Source organism: Felis catus, chromosome E2, assembly GCF_018350175.1.
Source record: "Felis catus isolate Fca126 chromosome E2, F.catus_Fca126_mat1.0, whole genome shotgun sequence".
Lineage (NCBI taxonomy): Eukaryota > Metazoa > Chordata > Mammalia > Carnivora > Felidae > Felis > Felis catus.
The window spans coordinates 26,347,007-26,365,175 of NC_058382.1; the positions used below are offsets into that span (position 1 = coordinate 26,347,007).

General features: G+C 43.6%; 1 protein-coding gene across 10 annotated transcripts in view; it reads right to left on the reverse strand.

Moving 5' to 3' along the window:
• The window catches only part of ABCC12 (ATP binding cassette subfamily C member 12), a 95,364-nt gene that overhangs the window by 42,901 nt on the left and 34,294 nt on the right, over window positions 1–18,169 (reverse strand). For 9 of the 10 annotated variants that reach the window (XM_019819695.3, XM_045046059.1, XM_045046058.1 and 6 more), the window contains 7 exons: window positions 17,197–17,370; window positions 16,595–16,742; window positions 13,248–13,396; window positions 10,724–10,831; window positions 8,410–8,685; window positions 4,182–4,253; window positions 1,656–1,780 (listed from right to left, as the gene is read on the reverse strand). In XM_019819695.3, coding sequence (XP_019675254.2) covers window positions 1,656–1,780; window positions 4,182–4,253; window positions 8,410–8,685; window positions 10,724–10,831; window positions 13,248–13,396; window positions 16,595–16,742; window positions 17,197–17,370 — 1,052 coding nt within the window. The remainder of the gene's footprint in view (window positions 1–1,655; window positions 1,781–4,181; window positions 4,254–8,409; window positions 8,686–10,723; window positions 10,832–13,247; window positions 13,397–16,594; window positions 16,743–17,196; window positions 17,371–18,169) is intronic. The other variant, XM_045046060.1, reaches the window with a different exon arrangement.

Here is an 18,169-nt window from a genome sequence, read left to right on the forward strand (position 1 = left end):
CTGGTGCATAGCAAATTCTCCATCATTGATGGTTACTATTAATATTATTACCTTTGCCAATCTTTAACTATGAGATTCAGAGTGCTCAGCACATCTTCATCCCTTTGACACCCCCACCCCCCTTCTTAAGCTTCCCTTCACCTTCCTTCCTTCCTGGGGCCTGAGAGCCACTATGTTTGCCCTAGGAGCAAAGCCTCTGCTAGAGATGCCACATATAAAGGATGCTTAATCCACCCTACCAGGCCCAATTCAAGCACTACCCTCTCTTCCCTCTCATGATTTCTGCTGTCACTGAACAATCCAGCACAGCCTCCTGCCACTTGGCACATTCCTTCTTGGTGCACTGTTATTTCTATACATCTCTTATAGCCCCTTCCCGGACTTGAACATCTGAGGGGCAATGACGCATCTGAGCCACCCTTCTGTCCCCCATAATCCTTCATGGTCCTGCATATTGCAGGTATTTTGTAAATATTTGCCCTGACATTCTAAGTGATAAGGATAGGAATACCTCCTACTAGCCTGCTACTGAAGAAAGAAAAGCAATTCCAGGTGGGGCAGGGAAGAGGCACAGGTAAAGTCAGGCCAGGAAATGCTGAGCAGAACAGTGCAACTTGTGCCAAGGACTCCTGCACTGATCAGAACTTCCTGCCACTCTTGAGCCTCCTGGCAGCAGGATGCCATGGCCAGGGAAGATGAGAGGAAGTAATAGACCTCTTGCTGGGAACTCACACATGCTGGCCAATGTCAGTCAGCAAGGACAGCTTGTGCATTCAAAAAATAAGATATGAAAGTCCAGACCATGACTGGAAAGCTGACAGCCAGATTTTCAAAGCCAACTCCACTGGTCTTTACTTCAGCATCATGGAGCTTAGGGAGGTTTCAGGGGGACCCAGATGTCAGGAAACACCAGTGAGAATAAATGATGTTGCCCTGGCATTCAGGACTCAATCACTGCCATTTAATAGCCTTGACCTTGGGCAGGTCAACTCTCCTTCTAAGCTTCAGCTTCGTCATCTGTAAAATGGGGATATGATGCCAGGATCTCCCTAAATGGGTGTTTATAGAATTCTCATTAGAGAGAGAATGTACACAGCAGCATACCAAACCCAGAAGAGAACCATAGAAAGCTATTATTTTCCAGAGCTTAAAGATAATGGCACAAAGTGTATACAAAAATTATGACATGAACTTTGTTTTTATTCCATTAGATAATTTTGAGGACATTAACAGCAATATATTCTTGTGGTTGACTGATGTCAATTAATAATTTCAGAGCTGATTAATTGTGTACTTGCTGCTCACAATTTTGAGCAGTTTTGGTTACTTGGCCTAAAGCAAATTGCTAGATATATCTTTCTCCAGTCAGACAACATATGCACTCTCACAGAGAACCTCAGAACATATGCTACTGTGTACTGGGAATGAAGTGCCGATTCCATCCATTTCTTAGAGTGTGATCACAGGTCTGCAGAAGGCGCCTCTCCTGAACTCTTGGGTTAGGAAGAGAAAAACCAACATCCACTTGGCTCTGATGAATGTTTAATCAGAATTCATTAAAGGAACCCACTTAGCAATCATTATCAATGGCATAGGTATCTGTAGCAGAAGGAATCAAATACTGAAGCGTCTCATGCTTTCAAAGTTAATATTACCTTTGGTGATCATACTTTTCTCCAAATAGTATGTTTTCTCTCACATTTCCATGAAAGATCCATGCTTGCTGGGAAACATAGGCCACAGTCCCATTGAGTGCCACAATCCCTTGCTGTAACTGCATCTGGAGTAACAAGACCAGAATGCCTTCAGAAGCCAATCCTCACAGACTTCTCTTCGGGGACCCACTGCACACTTGCCACCCACTTATTCTATGAACATTAATTATGACGGCGCAAGAGGGTCAACAAGATGTCTTGTCCACATACTGCAAAGACAAGATGTGTAGAATGATGGTCTCAAAGTCAAAAACCTACAAGGGGCCAGGGAGGAATGTCACAGAAGAGGCAGTGGTGAGTCCTGCTGTAGGCTGGAGAGGCCACATGGCACCTTGGTGCAGCCAGAACAAGATGCCTTCTGAGAGGACTCAACATCACAAAGGCTTCCTTTTGCAGGTTCACTGGCTACATCCCACCCCCCTCAGCCAGGCCCCAGGGGCAGGGCATAGCCTACATGGCTATGGATGGTGGTCCTGGTGTGTTCTGTCTCAAGGAAGCAGCCTCGATTCAGTCTGCACATTTGGTGCAGGGCCTGGTGCCAAGGATGCAGGCCTGGTGCAGCCAGAATTTCTCATTCTTCAAGAGCAGTGGAAATCCAATTTCATGTAGCACATTGAACAATCCAATTAAAAACTTGCATGTGCTCTAGTTTGTGACCCCAAGTACATAAGTGCACTTAAGATGATACCACACTGTGGGCATCTGACAGCTGGTGGTGAAGCCATGTTCAAAGCTGAGCGGACAGGAGAGGAGAGGACATATGCAAGAGATGCCGTGGTGCTCAGGGCTGATGCAGCAGCAGCTGTGTGTTGTGGACAGGAAAGGAAGATAGCCAAGGTCAAGGGATGGGACACAATTTCACCTCAGGAATGTCCCAAGAGACAGAGAACATCAGACTTGGAGAAGAGAAAAAGATAATGACAATAATGGTAATAATAATAGGCAAAATAAATAGGGGCTATGCCAGGCACTGGGTTAAGTGCATACAAAATGCTGGTCACCATGATTGGCCCTGGGAATTATCCTATAACTATTATATACATTATCTTATTTAATCCTCACCATAACCCTCCTAAGCCCCATTTTACGGACAAGGAAACTGAGGTTCAGAGAGGCTCAGTTACTTACCCAAGATTAAATAATGAGCATGAGGCTGGGGCAGGTGTTGAACATAGGCAGTCTAGAGTCCACTCATCAGCCACCCTGCCACCCCCTATCCCAGTGACTATGGTGAGGCATCTAATCTCACCACTGTTACATGGGAGATAGATTCTCTTTTCTCTGAGAGATTCCAAAGGAGCAGAAAAAAGGGTAGAAGTTAAAAGGAGGCAAACTCCACTTCCATATATCAAAACTCTCCAAAGAGGGAACTGGCTGTGAAATAATTAGTTCTCCATGCTGGAGATATCTGAGCAGAAGTTGGCTCATCTTTTATGGGATTCTGTGGAGAGCCTCATGTTATTCGATAGACAGTTGGGATGGGTCACCTGTAACACACCTGCTGACTCTAGGGCTATTTATGACAGGCACACACAACAGAATCCCAGGGCATAAGTAACCTTAGGAGCTCATGGGATTCTGCCCCAATCCCCCAACCTCCTCCTTCGGACAGGGAAGGAGTTGTCACTCTTTCTAGAAATGAGTCAGCTGAGGCCAAAAGAAGTCACCCTATTCTAGCAGGTTCTTCTGAGCCTGGTGTCCTCATTTCTTCAGAGGTTCCTCCTCTCCCAACTACAGGCACCCAAGCTTCTCTCTATGAACAGCAGGGTGGGAAGAAAGAGGACTTAATATTCATTCATTTGGGATGAGAAACCATATTAATTTAGAGCCTTGTGAATACAATAATCGGCCTGGCATTTTGCTGGGGTTACACAGCTAGAAGTAGCAAAGGACAAGACCCCTGGGCTCCTCCCTGTGCCTACCATGAGGTCTGCAGAGAAGTTGAGGGTACATTGCTGTGTTAGTTGATGCATGCATTCAGCCACTCCATCAAAGAAGGCTTGACTGAGCTGCTGCTGTGGGCAGACACTGGGGATATGGAGATGGACAAAGGGAAAAACAGATCTAGAGTCATGGTGAGTCTTAGGTTTCTTGGTCCTTCCCTACCAAGTTTACTTACTGGCCTTTCTAATCAGGATGGCCCAAGTCATGGGAAAAAAACATGGATTTAATGACTTTCCTCTTCCTTTGACAAAGGTGGTGTTCTAGGCAAGGAAGCAGTCAGTGTTTAACACATGTCCTTAGGAGACAAACCCAAGAGTGTGTGAAAAGCTCAGCCATACATGGACAAGAGGCATGGAGCCAATGAGAACATTAACCCCCTGAAAATCACTATCAACTGTCTTCACTGTGTCCAGTGCAGCTGAGCCCAGTCACTGGGTCCACTGTTCTCAGAGGATCCCAAACACGGCAGGTAGGGAACCTGACACTTCAGTGTCATGTCAATGTTCTGTCTTCACAGTTTACCTGTCCTAGGAGAGCTGCAATGAGGGAGCTCTTTCCACTTCCAACATTCCCACATATTCCCAAGATCTTCCCCTGTCAGAGAAACAGAAAAAAAAGACACAGTCATTTCCCCAGTTTTTAGAGGGTCTTGGTATGAAAGTGTTGCCTCCAAACTCTGCTGGCCAAAGGGCCACTGCTGGCTCTAAAAGGTGGCAGTTACAGTCTCACACCCCAAACCCAATATACAGCCTGGACAATACAGGAACCTACGTCTTAATTAAGTGTTTTCCTTGGCACAGCACAGCAGAGTGCCCAGAGAACTTCTAGAAATCACATACAAGCACTGACGCAAAACAGCCTTGTGCTGGTCTGGGACACACAGGACTTTACAGGAGTATTGTCCCATGCTTACACTCCAGGAAAGCAAATCTAATAGAACTTAAAGGCTGCACAACCCAGAGGGACATAGGTAGCCTTTGAAGTACAGAGAGTTGAGTGCTTTTCAAAAGAAATTTTTAAAGTATCCTCCACTTGGGGCCCCTGGGTGGCTCAGTCGGTTGAGCATCCAACTTCAGCTAAGGTCATGATCTTGTGGTTTGTGAGTTCGAGCCCTGCGTCGGGCTCTGTGCTGACAGCTTAGAGCCTGGAGCCTACTTTGGATTCTGTGTCTCCCTTTCTCTCTCTGATCCTCCCCCAGCCTACTCTCTGTCTCCCTCTGTCTCTGTCTCTGTCTCTCTCTCAAAAATAAACATTAAAAAATAATTTAAAGTATCCTTCCACCACACTGAAGCATAACCTGAAATTGCTAAGCAGTTATTCTATTCCAACACTTTGGGTTCATGGATTATTCTACAGCTGCAGATTTATTAATTCTGCCACAAATCATTGTAAGTGCCAGGTGCTGTTCTGGACAGTAGCAACAGCACAACAGAGTAATGAATATGACAGACAACCATTTCGGTCTGCCCTCATGAAGCTTATGTTTTAGTTGAGGGGACCAGTAGTCAACCAAATAAGTAAAATATGGAGTATGTCAGGTACCTGCCATGGAAACTCATAAAGTAGGGAGGAGGTAGGGAGGAGATGAGGATGGGGGGAACGTTACTAGAAAGGTAAATGTCTTAGCTTGAGTTCTCCCAGAAACAGACCCTGAATCAAAGATTTGAATGAAGGTAGTTCATTTGCGAGGTGTCAGGGGATGGGGAAGGTGACCCATCAAGGGTGTACAATTATTTCAGCTCCCATGGGAGGCAAATGAAGTTCAATCCTGCTAACAAATTCTGGGAAACTTAGAGTGGTTCTATCCCTCCCACTCCAATGGCTGAGAGAGTAAAGTATAAATAGTCAACAGTGTTTGAGAGCTGCTCCCCTGGCTGTCAATGTCTTGGTGCTTTTTGGATGATGGGGAGGGCTCTCTGGCATAGATACAGATTTGGCAGTTTGAAGGTGGCTAGGACACACAGATGGGTCACTGACAGTATTTGCTACAGGTGACATTTTAGTAGACCTGAAGGAGGTGAAGTAGTAAACCATGTAGATCTCTGGAGGGAAACCAGGGCAGGCAGAGCAAGAATCCATGTGGAGACTTTTGGCGGACATGTGACCACTCTTGTGTTCAAGCAAATACTGCAGTGCTGCAGATGGAACAACTAAGAGCATTCTCATTAAGACCTGCTCTCCGTGATCTCTTAGAGCAAAGATGCCCATGATGGAGCCAGATACAGCTCCTTTCCCATTGCCTGTCTGCCACCTTCAGCACATGAAGATAGCTTCCTGTCATCATGAATTTCTTTGACAAGACTTTATGGAACAGCAGGCATCATGCTAGGCACTGAGGATAAAGTAGTGATCAAGACAGATGTGATCCCTGCCTTATGCCGTCCACATTATCATTGATGCTGCAGATAAGTGAAGCTGATCCATTTATATTTATCTTTGGGAGAGCACAAGCAAAGAAAGGGCAGAGAGAGGGGGACAGAGGATCCCAAGTGGGCTTTGCGCTGACAGTAGCAAGCCCGATGTGGGGCTTGGGGCTTGAACTCACAAACCGCAAGATCATGACCTGAGCCAAAGTTGGATGCTCAGCTGACTGAGCCACCCAAGTGTCCCAAAGCTGATCCATTTTAATTCCACTAAAAGGTCTTTAAGGAATTGGTGCATTACAAAGAGTTTGGGACAAAGAGATCATTGGTCTGAATCCAGATCCTAGGCATTTGACTCTCTTTTGAATTCTATCCACCACCTGGGGCCAGGTCTCTAGCTTTCTAGATTCAACCTTGTCTTCAGGAGAAAACCCATGAGACTTGCAGCCCCTGGGTTTCTGATTATTCATCTGTCCATTCAGAAAACACCTTTGGGTGCCTAATGCATGCCAGGCACTTGCCTTGGTATAAGGTTACAACCTGTGAACAAGACAGATACACACCCTGACCTCAAGGAGGCTATAGTCCAATGGAATCCTAGAACTAAATTTGGAAAAAACATGGGTGGTCTGAATTTAGAATATTTAAGGGCAACACTTAAGCTGGATTTTTGACTGTGAGAGGAAAAAGGCGACAATAGCTAACATAAGTTGAGACTTACTATGGGCTTAGCATTTTTGTATAGTATCTCTTTCAGTCCTTACACCGACCTTGTGAAGTCGTGCTATTTTTAAAATATCCATTGAGCCCATAAAGGAAGAGAGGCTCCAAGAGGTTAGGCAATATACTCAAGGTCACACAGCTGGCAAGTGGCTGGGACTGGACCCCAGGTACATCAGGTTCTGGAGGCATAACCTTAATCCACACAACACTGTGTTGTTCCCACTGTCTTCAACTTGTTTCAGAAAACATTGACCATGTCCTTGATGCACAAGCCCAAGCAAGAGTCATTGACATAATGAGAAGGAAGGCCACTAGGGGGCTAAAAGGCAGCTTCTTTAAAACACAAGAGTAGTTCACTGAAGCCACTCTGGAGCAATTCCAAAGGCCTGGTTGGAACAATCCAGGTGCTGCACATCATAAGCAGGGGGAAGGGCATGAGAAAGCAAAGTGGGCTGCACCCAGTAGGACTTAACAGAGAACCTAGATCAATTACACCCAGCCAACTGAATACTACTCTACACCAGCTACTGAGCTTAGCGTTGCATAATAAGTAGGAACCTCTCCTTCCATAGTGCTCACACCAGAAAGGGTGAGTCAACAAGATGGGAAATTAAAATACTAGGCATAGAATTAATGCTGAGCCCTCAGCAGCAAAATCGGCAAACACTGCCATCCCAGGAGTACTGCTGCTGAGTTCCCAGTGCAAGAGAATCACATGCAGGAGAAGCCAAACATTCCCTAAATGTAGAGCTTTGTCTAAAGACTCTATTCCCCATTCCTGAGGGGAGCAGCCAACAGGCTCTGGCTGGCTTCCTTTGCTGGGTTGCTTGTTGATCTTACTTGCTTTTAACAAGCATGGTGCTTAAGAGCACAGACTCTGGGGCCAGGTGCCCTGAATGTGAAGCTGTCTTCTGCCACTTGCTAGCAGTATGATCTTGGGTGATTTATTTAACCTCCCTTTGTGTCAGTTTTCTCAATCATAAAGTGGGAATAGATATAGTACCTATCTCTTAGGATTATTGGGGTGGTTAAATGAGTTAGTTGTGTACCTGGTAAATAATAAGTATTCATAATTGTCAGTTATTATCTATCATAGTACTCCAATGTGAAATTAAGAACAAATCCAAAAAGATTTACAAAAGATAGCCAATTTGAGCCTAGCCACCTGAAATAGATTGTCCATTCAAAATTGCAACTGGCTCCTTTGGAGTTTAAATATCAGTACTGTTACAACTACCATGTTTTGTCAGCTTGAAGAGAATGTCTCCATAACCCATGTACATAGTTTTAAAATTGGGAGGGGTGCCTGGGAGGCTCAGTTGGTTACGCATCCAACTTTGGCTCAGGTCATCTCACAGCTTATGAATTTGAGCTCTGCACTGGGCTATGTGCTGACAGCTCAGAGACTGAAGCCTGCTTCAGATTCTGTCTCCATCTCTCTCTGCCCCTCCCCTGCTCTCTCTCTCTCTCTCTCTCTCTCTCTCTCTCAAATATAAATAAACATTTAAAAAAATTTTTTAAGTTTAAAACTGGGGAAAGAAAACAGTCTAGAGACATCCCCACACAACCTCCAGCTCAAACAAATCATGTTAGATCTTAATAAAGTATAGTTGTGGGATACAAGGAGGAAAGATAGAAGGCATACCTATAGAACACATACCCACCTTTCTCACCACAAAGCTTATATTGTGCAGAACCGATGTGGGGCTACCACTTTGCTCCTCTGGGCCAGCAACTTCCTGGGCTGATGATCTCACACTGTATGTCTCTAGCCTCTGTTTCTTAAGAAAACACTTTTTCTGGTTCTGCACTTTCTTTGGATCACTTTTTCTGCTGTTTTCTTGATCCCATGTCAAGGTGGCATTTGCTAAAAGCAAGACAGTATCTGGGTCTTCTGGTTGGGTGATGTAAGATGGGGGATTTTTATCTACGAGAATTTTCTAAGATTAAAGAGACAAAATTAACTGGGCAGACATTATGCATTTACAAGAATCATCCCAATATATCTTCTAATGACCCAAAACCATAATCTTGGCAATTCTACTTAGGATATTTAGGGAAGATATTCCCCTAGGAGAAGCTGCAGCAGAAATAGTGTACTAGCTCATGCTATCTAGGACAGATGCCTCTTTATCCACAAAGTCTATGTGGGTCACCCACATTGGAGAATGCTGATCTCAGCTACATTTTTTCCTCATGCCCAAGGTAATCAGCTTTTTCTAGTCTTTGGGTGGTGGCTTCATTGCCTGGCATTAACGCTTATTAAACCAAGGTCACATGCTCAGCCTCTGCCATGCCTTCTTCCTAGTACCCACTCAGCTCAGTTCAACAAAACATTTGCCAAGTGTCTACCCTGTGCCAAATTCTGTGGTAAACATAAGAAATGAAATTATGAATAAGGCATGATTCTTGTCCTTAAATAGATTACAGCCTAGGGGAAGATGGGAACATACACAATCATTTCAGTGAAATGTGACAAGAACAAAACACTGTAACTGCCAAAGAAGGGACACTTGGCTCCCCATCCTGAGGTCTATGTATTGGTGCCTGAGCTGAGTCTGTACAGGTGCTGACAGGCAAAAATGAGGGAAGGAAGAGGAGATGAGAGCCTTATAACAAAAGGTATGGCATTAGCAAAGGCAAGGAAACATTCAACAGCATGGTTTATTAGGGTGAGGACATGAAACAAGCAATTCAGGATTACCATAGAGCTCAAGGTAGGAAGGGGATAGGAAATCAGGTGGAGACATAACTGAGGACCTGCTGATGGAAGGCTCAGGTTCAGTCATGGAGGGAACAAGGACTCAAGGGTTTCAAGCAGGTGAATATCAGTGGTCAGACCAAACTTTCAACAGCTCTCTGGGGGCTGAGTGCAATGAGGATTTAAGAAGAACAACAACAGAAAAGGGAAATTGGTTCATAAGTCACCGTGATAATTCAGTGATGGCAGCAGGGACAAAGAAGTTGAGGAGTCAAGAAATAGCATTATTTCTCTAGTCTAAGTTATCTGATATCATAATATATACAGCTAATATGATGGTGTTCATTCTTGGGTTTTGTTCAGAAAGTGATGACTTGATAATACCACTTTACAACTCAATCTTACAAACAATGCCTCTTAAAATTGAGGAAACACAGTGAGCAGGAAGTGACTGAAAAGGGCCCTTGATTAGTTGAATGTGAATAGTAAGGGATACAAGCATCTCTGATGCCTGAGGTGACTTCCAGAATGCTGGCCTGAGTGAATAAAATGAATAAAATCATTCAATTAATTCACACATGTCTAAACATGCTGTTCTCTTCTCTGCAACACCCTCCTCCTTTTCCTTCCCTTGCCTGAACTTCAAAACCACTTTATGCCTTCTTGCATGTTACATATCCTTACTGTGTATAGCAATGACTGGGACACCTGGTCCTACACGAGACTGTAGGCTCTTGAGAGTAAAAGCTCTCTCTTCCTTTTATTTGCATTTCCTACAATACCTTAAATATAGGAAGCACACAGTACATCTCTGATGACTGACTGACTGACTGACTGACTGAATGAATGAATGAATAAAGCAACTGAGTGCATAAATGTGGTGCCCCACTACCCTCTTCATCATTACCATCACCACACGCATCATAGGGCAAACCATAGGTAAAGGGGTGGGGAATAGCTCAGTGCAAACTCAACCCTACTCCTGGAACAACTTAAGATTTATGACTTGGAAAAAGAGTAGGGGATCAGGAACATCATCTCCATGCATGGAGACTCTGTTTCATTTTTAATCAAAGGGTAGACCACCTTATAAAGTTTTGCTTGTACCCTCCTTGATGCACATTTATTGATCCAACTCTGAATGCAGGGCCTTATCCCAATGTTCTCCAAACCAATGACCCAGCCTTCCAATGGGTTGACACAGCTTTCCCATATCTGAGAATTTTCCCACCCAAAAACAAGATCTCTCTTCCCTACTCACCCAGCATTAGTTATACCTTCATTCTCCTCAGAGAGACATTGGCTTCGGCCATTGCTTTGACCGAGAAAGGCAAGATTGCAATTGAAAACTTCATTACATTAAACATGGCAATCACACTAAATGCCTGAAGAACAAAAGAGAGGTAGAAGGTTTAGGATGAGGTGTTGCCTTTGCTCTGAACCATTCTATCCATGGAAATTATAATTGCTGAGATGAGAAACGGTGACATAATTGGAATTCTGACTGGAACATTTTTTCATTTTATGACTCCCAAATCATGGTCTAGCAAAGTAGGGATAGCAACATCTTAATCTATTTTGCTTTGGAATTTCATCAAAACGGTGGAAGATCTATACCCTTGCCTCTGTAAGTCCAGAGAATATAATGTGATAATGTCTGAGTAAGGTCTCTAACTGAATGTCTAGAATTTTCCATCCACGTCCTTACTTGGCCTAGACTTGTCACTCAAAACCCCATGGATTGTCCTAAATTATCCTCTTTCCCCAGTTGCTTCAGGGTCCTCTGACCCTTCAGAGCTAGAGCCTCCTTTTCCATACCATATTTAGCCCCAGGAATGAAGGAAGAAATTTCTTGGAAGGACCTGCTTGGCCCATGCTAGCTACTGGAGAGTGACCTCTGACTCTCCCACCCCCGAGGTCTGGCCTCAACACTCTGCCTCCCCACACACTTGGGACAAGTGTAAAAATCTCTGTTCAACTGGTATTCCCAAAAACCATCTTCCCTCTTCACTGGGGCCTTTCTCACTGAGTCCTGCCTGGTAGGTGGTTAACATCATACAGCCTCAATGAAGACAAGTTTCCTCGCTCCATTGGTGCCCCAGGGGTGCATGATCTCATCTCCCAGATTTCATCTTCTCATCTGCCTGACTTGTAATTAGCAGCTTCTCCCTAACCACCCATTTAAGAAATTAATAACACAACTTCCATCAACAAATACAGAGTGATCCTGCCTGCTGCTGAATGGGCCCCATGGACAGAGCCCTGGGCTTCAACTAATCCTCATTAGTTCTGTAAAGGGACAATGAATAATGCTCCCTTCATCACATCTGGTCCCAAATCCATCCCCAAAGAGAACTCAGCTCCCCCAAGTCCCAGAGTACTATCTTGGCTCAGAAAGCCCAGGCCTTGGTCGACAGAACACTCAGGTTGCCTGATGTGAGCCAGCACCTGGGGGGCTGACCTCCTACTGATGTGGCCCTGACAGAGGAGGTGAGGGATTCTGAATTTGAAGAAGTATGAGCCTTGCATTCAGGGGAATCTTGTTCCTCCTCTAGATTTCTTCTAAATCATCATTTTTGAAAATATTAACCATGTGCAATCAGTTTGGTTTTAAATTTTCTTTGGTGCATTCCTGAGGAAAGAATTGTTTCTGTTTGGGATCATAGAACATAGTCACAATAATTGAGAAGCATTCTGTTGAGACTTTGGTATGTCATTGCCATTTATTCTGGCTTTGGGTTTATGACTGAATTCAAGCCCCAGAGTGTGTGACTAAACTCTGTATAAAGAACCTGAAAAAATAAAAGCACCTCACAAAGAAAAACAGGGCAGTAACAGGACTGACAGCCTCACAACAGATGCCCTAGCAAAAGCATTTGCCTTCTCAAACATCCCCCTTCCCCTCAAGATCCATGATTTTTGGTGCAACTATTGCTCTGTGAGCACACTTGCTTATTTCATTCTCTCTGGGTTTTGTTCTTTTTTTGTCTTGTTTTTATTGACTTTCATCCATTCACTTACCCTTCAGACACTGGATTTAATATCTCAGCTGTTTGTTTATTTCAGCCAGGGGCTGTTTCCCATCTAGCCCAGTTTCTTTACCTTTGAATGCACAGGCCCCCTTATAAAAAACCTGAGTATCTCACATTTATCCTAACTCTCCCTCTGAGGCTTTCAGCCCAAATTATCCTGGGCTGGGTGAGCATCAGGCTAATAAGAACAACAAACACTTACATGGCATTTACAATGTACCAGGCGCTGTTCCACGTGCCTTACATAAAAGAGCTCCTTCAGTCCTCACAACCACAGGGACTATTATAAACCCATTTACAGATAATAAAACCAAGCAAGAGAGGTTGAATGAATTGCCCTCTGTCATAGTAACAGAGTTGGGATTTAAACAAGGGGGATTCTGACCCTAACACCACACTATGTCTCCCAGTACCTATGACTGCTCCCACCCAGAAAACTCCCACAAAGTTTCCTTATTGTAATATGTTTGAATAATTATGAATAAAATAGCCCAGTGATCATTTGATTTCAGTTTTGTTTTCCAAATGTAAAATTGTGTTCCAATATTAACTACTGCCCCTGCACTTAGACTGGGTGAGAGTCACCGTTAGGCTCTCCTGGGCTCCTTGTCAGTCCAAGCACTTGTTTTTAAAAGTCATGGTAGAATTCTGGCCCTTCTGTGATTGAGTACTCTGATGCTAGTGCTGGGCAAAGGCGAGGAGGAGCTTCCCAGCTGGCACTGTCCAGTGTTGGAATGTGAAGGAGGCCAGCTCTAGAGATGGTTCTTACCACTGGGGCGGTGAGCCTGCGTCTCAAGAGGATGTGGCAGGTGAATGTCAATACAATGGCTATGGTAGATGCAACGGAGGCCAGGGCTGAGTTTCCACTTTGAACAAATCCAGCTTTTTCCAGTAATTTCCTTTCCCTCTTCCTTATATCTGTAAATAGAAAATGGTCCATGATGGACTTATTTTGCAGCACTAAGAAATGCATCTATCCTTGGGGCACCTGGGTGGCTCAGTCAGTTAAGCATCCGACTCTTGATTTGGGCTCAAAACATGATCTCACGGTTTGTGGGCTTGAGTCCTATGTCAAAATCTGCTGACGGTGTGGAGCCTACTTGGGATTCTCTCTCTCCTTCTCTCTTTGCCCCTCCCCACTAGTGCTATCTCTTTCTTTTCTCCTTCTCTCTTCTCTCTCTCTCAAATAAATAAATAAACATTAAAAAAGAAGGAGAAGAAATGTATTTACCTTTGCCTGATCCTCCTGCAAGTGAGTGTTAAGGACTCTGGTAGTGAAGTTTAAATTAGAGTAAGCACAAAAAGCTCTGGGAACAAACTGGAAGCTTAGTGTCTGTCAGCTGCCATATTGGATGGTGTCTGAGGTCTCTTGCAATCCTGAATCTGTGTCAGGATTCATACACTTGGATGCCTACAGATGCCAGGCAAGTAATGTAAATGAAGGGAGTGGACAGAGAGTAAGACCAGAAGGAGGGTGTGGAATGTGGCAAAATGGGGACCACATGCCTCAGTGAAAGGGGCAGCCACCTCTCAGTGCAGAGCATCCAGGGTCACCAGATCTTCAACTGTTCTAAAGTCTGGGATCTGGAATTTTGTGGGACACGTTTCCACGTTTTGTGGGACACGTTGGGAACTAACTGAAAGAAATTTTAAATACAAAGCACATGTGCCAGCCTGAAGGCTGCCAGATTGGGGCTCCTGTCCTGTATCCCAGGAACATCTACAAAAGCCCAAGAGCATCTCTCCCTTTCATAAGTCCAGTTGGGGTCCATGCTTCTGCACTGCTCACAAATTAAATTCAAGCCTCCTTCTCCTGGTGTTTAAAGTTATTTACTCTAATTCCAGACTCTTCTGCAAAAACCCTTTCACACTAGCAACAGGGCACCATTGCCATTCTTACTGAGTGCTCTTCTGAACATTGCACAGTGTTCTCATAGATCACGCTCATCACCATGTGAAAAAAGAGGCTATTATGCTCTCTGGCAGGACAGGAAAGTCATAGCAGGTTAAGTAACTTGCCTTTTAAGTAGTCAAGGCAGAGTTGGAAACCAGTTCTACTGCAATCCAAAACTCTGGTGTCCATATGCCCTTTGCCTCTAGAATACGCAGACACCTCCTTTTCCCCAAGCACACCCTTGCATATCCTTCCCTAGGCCTTTGCTCCTACTGGGGGTCTTCCCCAGCTCTGTTTGTGTCTGAATCCTTGCTATTCTTCAAGGCCTTTCTAAAAAATGCCACTTCCACCATGACACTTTTCCTGATCTCTCCAACCTGATATGCTCACCCCTTCACCCCCTGGAGCTTCTCTCCATTTCCCTTATGGCCTTTTCCCGATTTTAACCTATAGTTAATCCATGTTCACTAATTCAACAAATTTTAACCTGATGTCTACTGTAGGACAGGTGCTGTGCTTGGTGTTGGAAAGTATAGGAGTAAACAGCGTTTTAGCTCTCTTTCAGTAGGGAGACAGACAATAAAGAAATAAACAAATTCTATCATTACAAATTTGTTGGGTGATATGAAATAAATGAACAGGGTAAAGTGAATTAAAGGAACTGGTAGGGAATGAACTTGCTTAGGACTGTGGTCAAGAAGGCATCTTTGATCAGTGACATCGAGAGAAGGCACAAAGTCAACATGAACATCCATCACGAGAGCATTTCAGGCAGAGGAAATAGTAACTGCAAAGATCATGAGGCATGAATGAAGATAGGAGGTTCACAGGGCTCACACGAGTTATCAAGGGTTAGGATAAGATGTGATGATCTCATAGAGGTCATCAGGGGCCAGATCACATTGGATCTAATAGGCCATTTAAAGGAATTTGATTTAAATCAAAAGTCCTAAATTGGAATAATCTAAGTGTAATAAGAAGCCACTAAATATTTTTAGCAGGGAAGGGCAGGATCTGATTGACATTTTTAAAAGGTCACACTGGCTTCTGAGAACATAATGGATTTCAGGGGGAAGGAGAAAAGAAAGTGTTGCATCTAAAACTTCTTTACATAGTCCAGAAGGGAGAGAATATTGGTTTGCACTAGAGTGACAGTGGAATGAAGATAAGCAGACAGATTCCAGATATATTCTAAAGGTAGAGCCAACAAACTTATAGCTATTATTGAGCTTAGTTAGCTCAAACTCCCATCATCTTAAAAGCAGGGACTCTTTCTAATCCTTTTGTGCATCTCCCATGACCTTGTACATAGTAGGAAGTTCGTGAATATTTATTGAATTAAACTGACAGGTTAAATTGAGTCTAATTAAATTGAACGAAGTCAAATGGAATCAAATGGAATCAAACCATTGTACTAAAGTGAGTTTAATGTGTGAGGAAGTGTGTCTGGGTCTTCAAGGAAGTTCGCATAGGGCTGCCAGCATCCCAACCTGCGACACTTCCTTTGGCAAGCTCAGAAGCAAGTTTTCTAAAGCCACTCCTTAAAACACGGATATACAGCTTCAGGCCCAATTACATGCTGGTCTAAAAGTGTAATTGTAGATCCAGAGAGTCAATTGTAACAGTGGTTCAGATCATTAACCGGCCAACCACCTGAGTCTATGTCAGCAATTATGTAAATGTTCCTGCAATTAGATTTGCATTTATATTTGATTGAAATTGTTTTAATATCACCTTTTTAAAAAAAGCTATATATGTATCCTCTTATCTGTGGAAAGAATATCGAGTCAGGGGGTCATTCAATCATGATGAAGTTGCTGCAGGCAAGGAGCTATATATGTAAGTGTGAGTATATGTGTGTGTGTGTGTGTGTGTGTGTGTGTGTAGACATCTTCTAAGTTGAGGAAATAGCTTGAGGTAGCTCTTCCTCTCTTCATAATGTTTTAGTGTATTATTTTTGTAAAAGGTAACTGGTCAGTATCAGCATCCACATGTCTTTTTAAAGGCTAAACCATATGTCATTCACCTGCTACGTCCTTGGGCTCACCAGAACAGATGCCTGGGTCTATTAAAATCTTTGTAATCTCTTAAAAAGCCTGAAAAGCAGCTTAGAGGGGCCCCACATCCCCCCTTCTGGAATTCCTGGCCCCCAGAACCTTAAGAACTCCTTAGAAGAGTACATTCTACAGGGTAAGTGGTTCTTCAAGACCTGTGCATCCTACCTTGAATGGTATTGGTAAAAGATTTCTCCCAGGCATACATTTTAATCAGCTTGATGCAAGTCAGAAACTCATTCATTGTCTGAACTCGCTTGTCTGTCACTGAAATTGCTGATCTTCGAAAAGCTGAATTGAGCTTAGCCATAAACATCTGAAATCAAGGTACAAAGTGTTCAGAGAGAATTGCTGAGTTGCAGTTGGCCTAAAAATCCAGAGATTGGAGTATAAGTGCCAGGGAAAGTTCTAAGGGAAACTGGACTGAGATTCTCAGTCATCCTTGCCTTGAGTTGTGGTAGCTGATGTGGACCAGGGGACACCACTGGGGATCAGGCAAGTGATATAAACACAGGAATTGCTAGTATGCAAAGAGAGTGCTGGAGACTATGACAAACTGAAAGCCATGACTCCCTCCCCCAGCACATTCAAATTCAAGTTCTTAAAAAAATGCAATATGCCAACAAAAGAAAGCACATCTGTAGGCACAAAATGGGGACACAGGCTTCAGGTCCACACCCTGGAAATAAAGCCTTCTATCCAATTGAGTGAGAACATGTGTGCACAATACAAGCATACAACAGTTTATAGTTGCAAAGACCTGCCATTACCTGAATGGGGATGAATATGATGTACACAGATATCCCAATGAGAGCTGTGGGCCCCAGAATGAAAAAGGCATACACTGCACAAACAGCCATTAGGATCGGGATGGTGGCTGGCAAGGGACAAAAGAAGGCAGCTTCAAACAAGGAATAACTATCACTTGATAGTATATTGAGCACCTGGAAAGAAAGCACAAAGGTTCAGCTTTGGAAGTGTCACCCAAACATTTCCTCAACTGAAGGCTTTCAGAATGGTTGAGGGGTCTGAGTAGAGAAGAAAAACTGCCTTAAATGGAGAGGAGTGTTGCCAGGGGACCAACATGATAAGTTTTGTGGTTCCATTCTGATCTGATCTTGGAGAGGCTGATCTTTAGGACAGAGAGTCCCAGTGAAGAGTAATATTGCCCTCTAAAAGCATACTGGAGAAATGGCTAGCTGCCTAACCTTTATCTATCTCTCCTTCTTTCTGCTTTATTCAGAGCAGTAGCATGCCCAGCTAAAAGACTACATTTTTCAGCCTCCTTTGTGGAAAGAATGTGGCCATGTGACTGTGTAACACATGTCAAACGGGAGTTTGGGAATTAATTCTTAAAGGGAAGCAATTCAACTTAGAGGACATATATCTTTGCTCTTCTCTCCCTCCTCTTACCAGCTATCTGAAACATGGTTGGGATGACTGGACCTCCAAAATCCATCCTGAACCATTATGAGAGCCATGTGATAGGATAGTGACAAAGAAAGATAAGAAGATACAGAAGTCCCCATACCAGCCCTGAATTGGTCTGGTCCAGACTCCTTTTGAGAGTGAAATAAATTCATCTTGCTTAATCTACTGTTATTTTGGATTTTCTTGTTCTATGCAGCTGAGTTCATCATAAGATGCTTTAGACATACTGAAAGAGGAACTGTAAGAAAGAAGCAAGTCCCTTACCTCATGCCACCTGGGATTCCCTTGACTAAGAAAATTTTATTGTGTAAA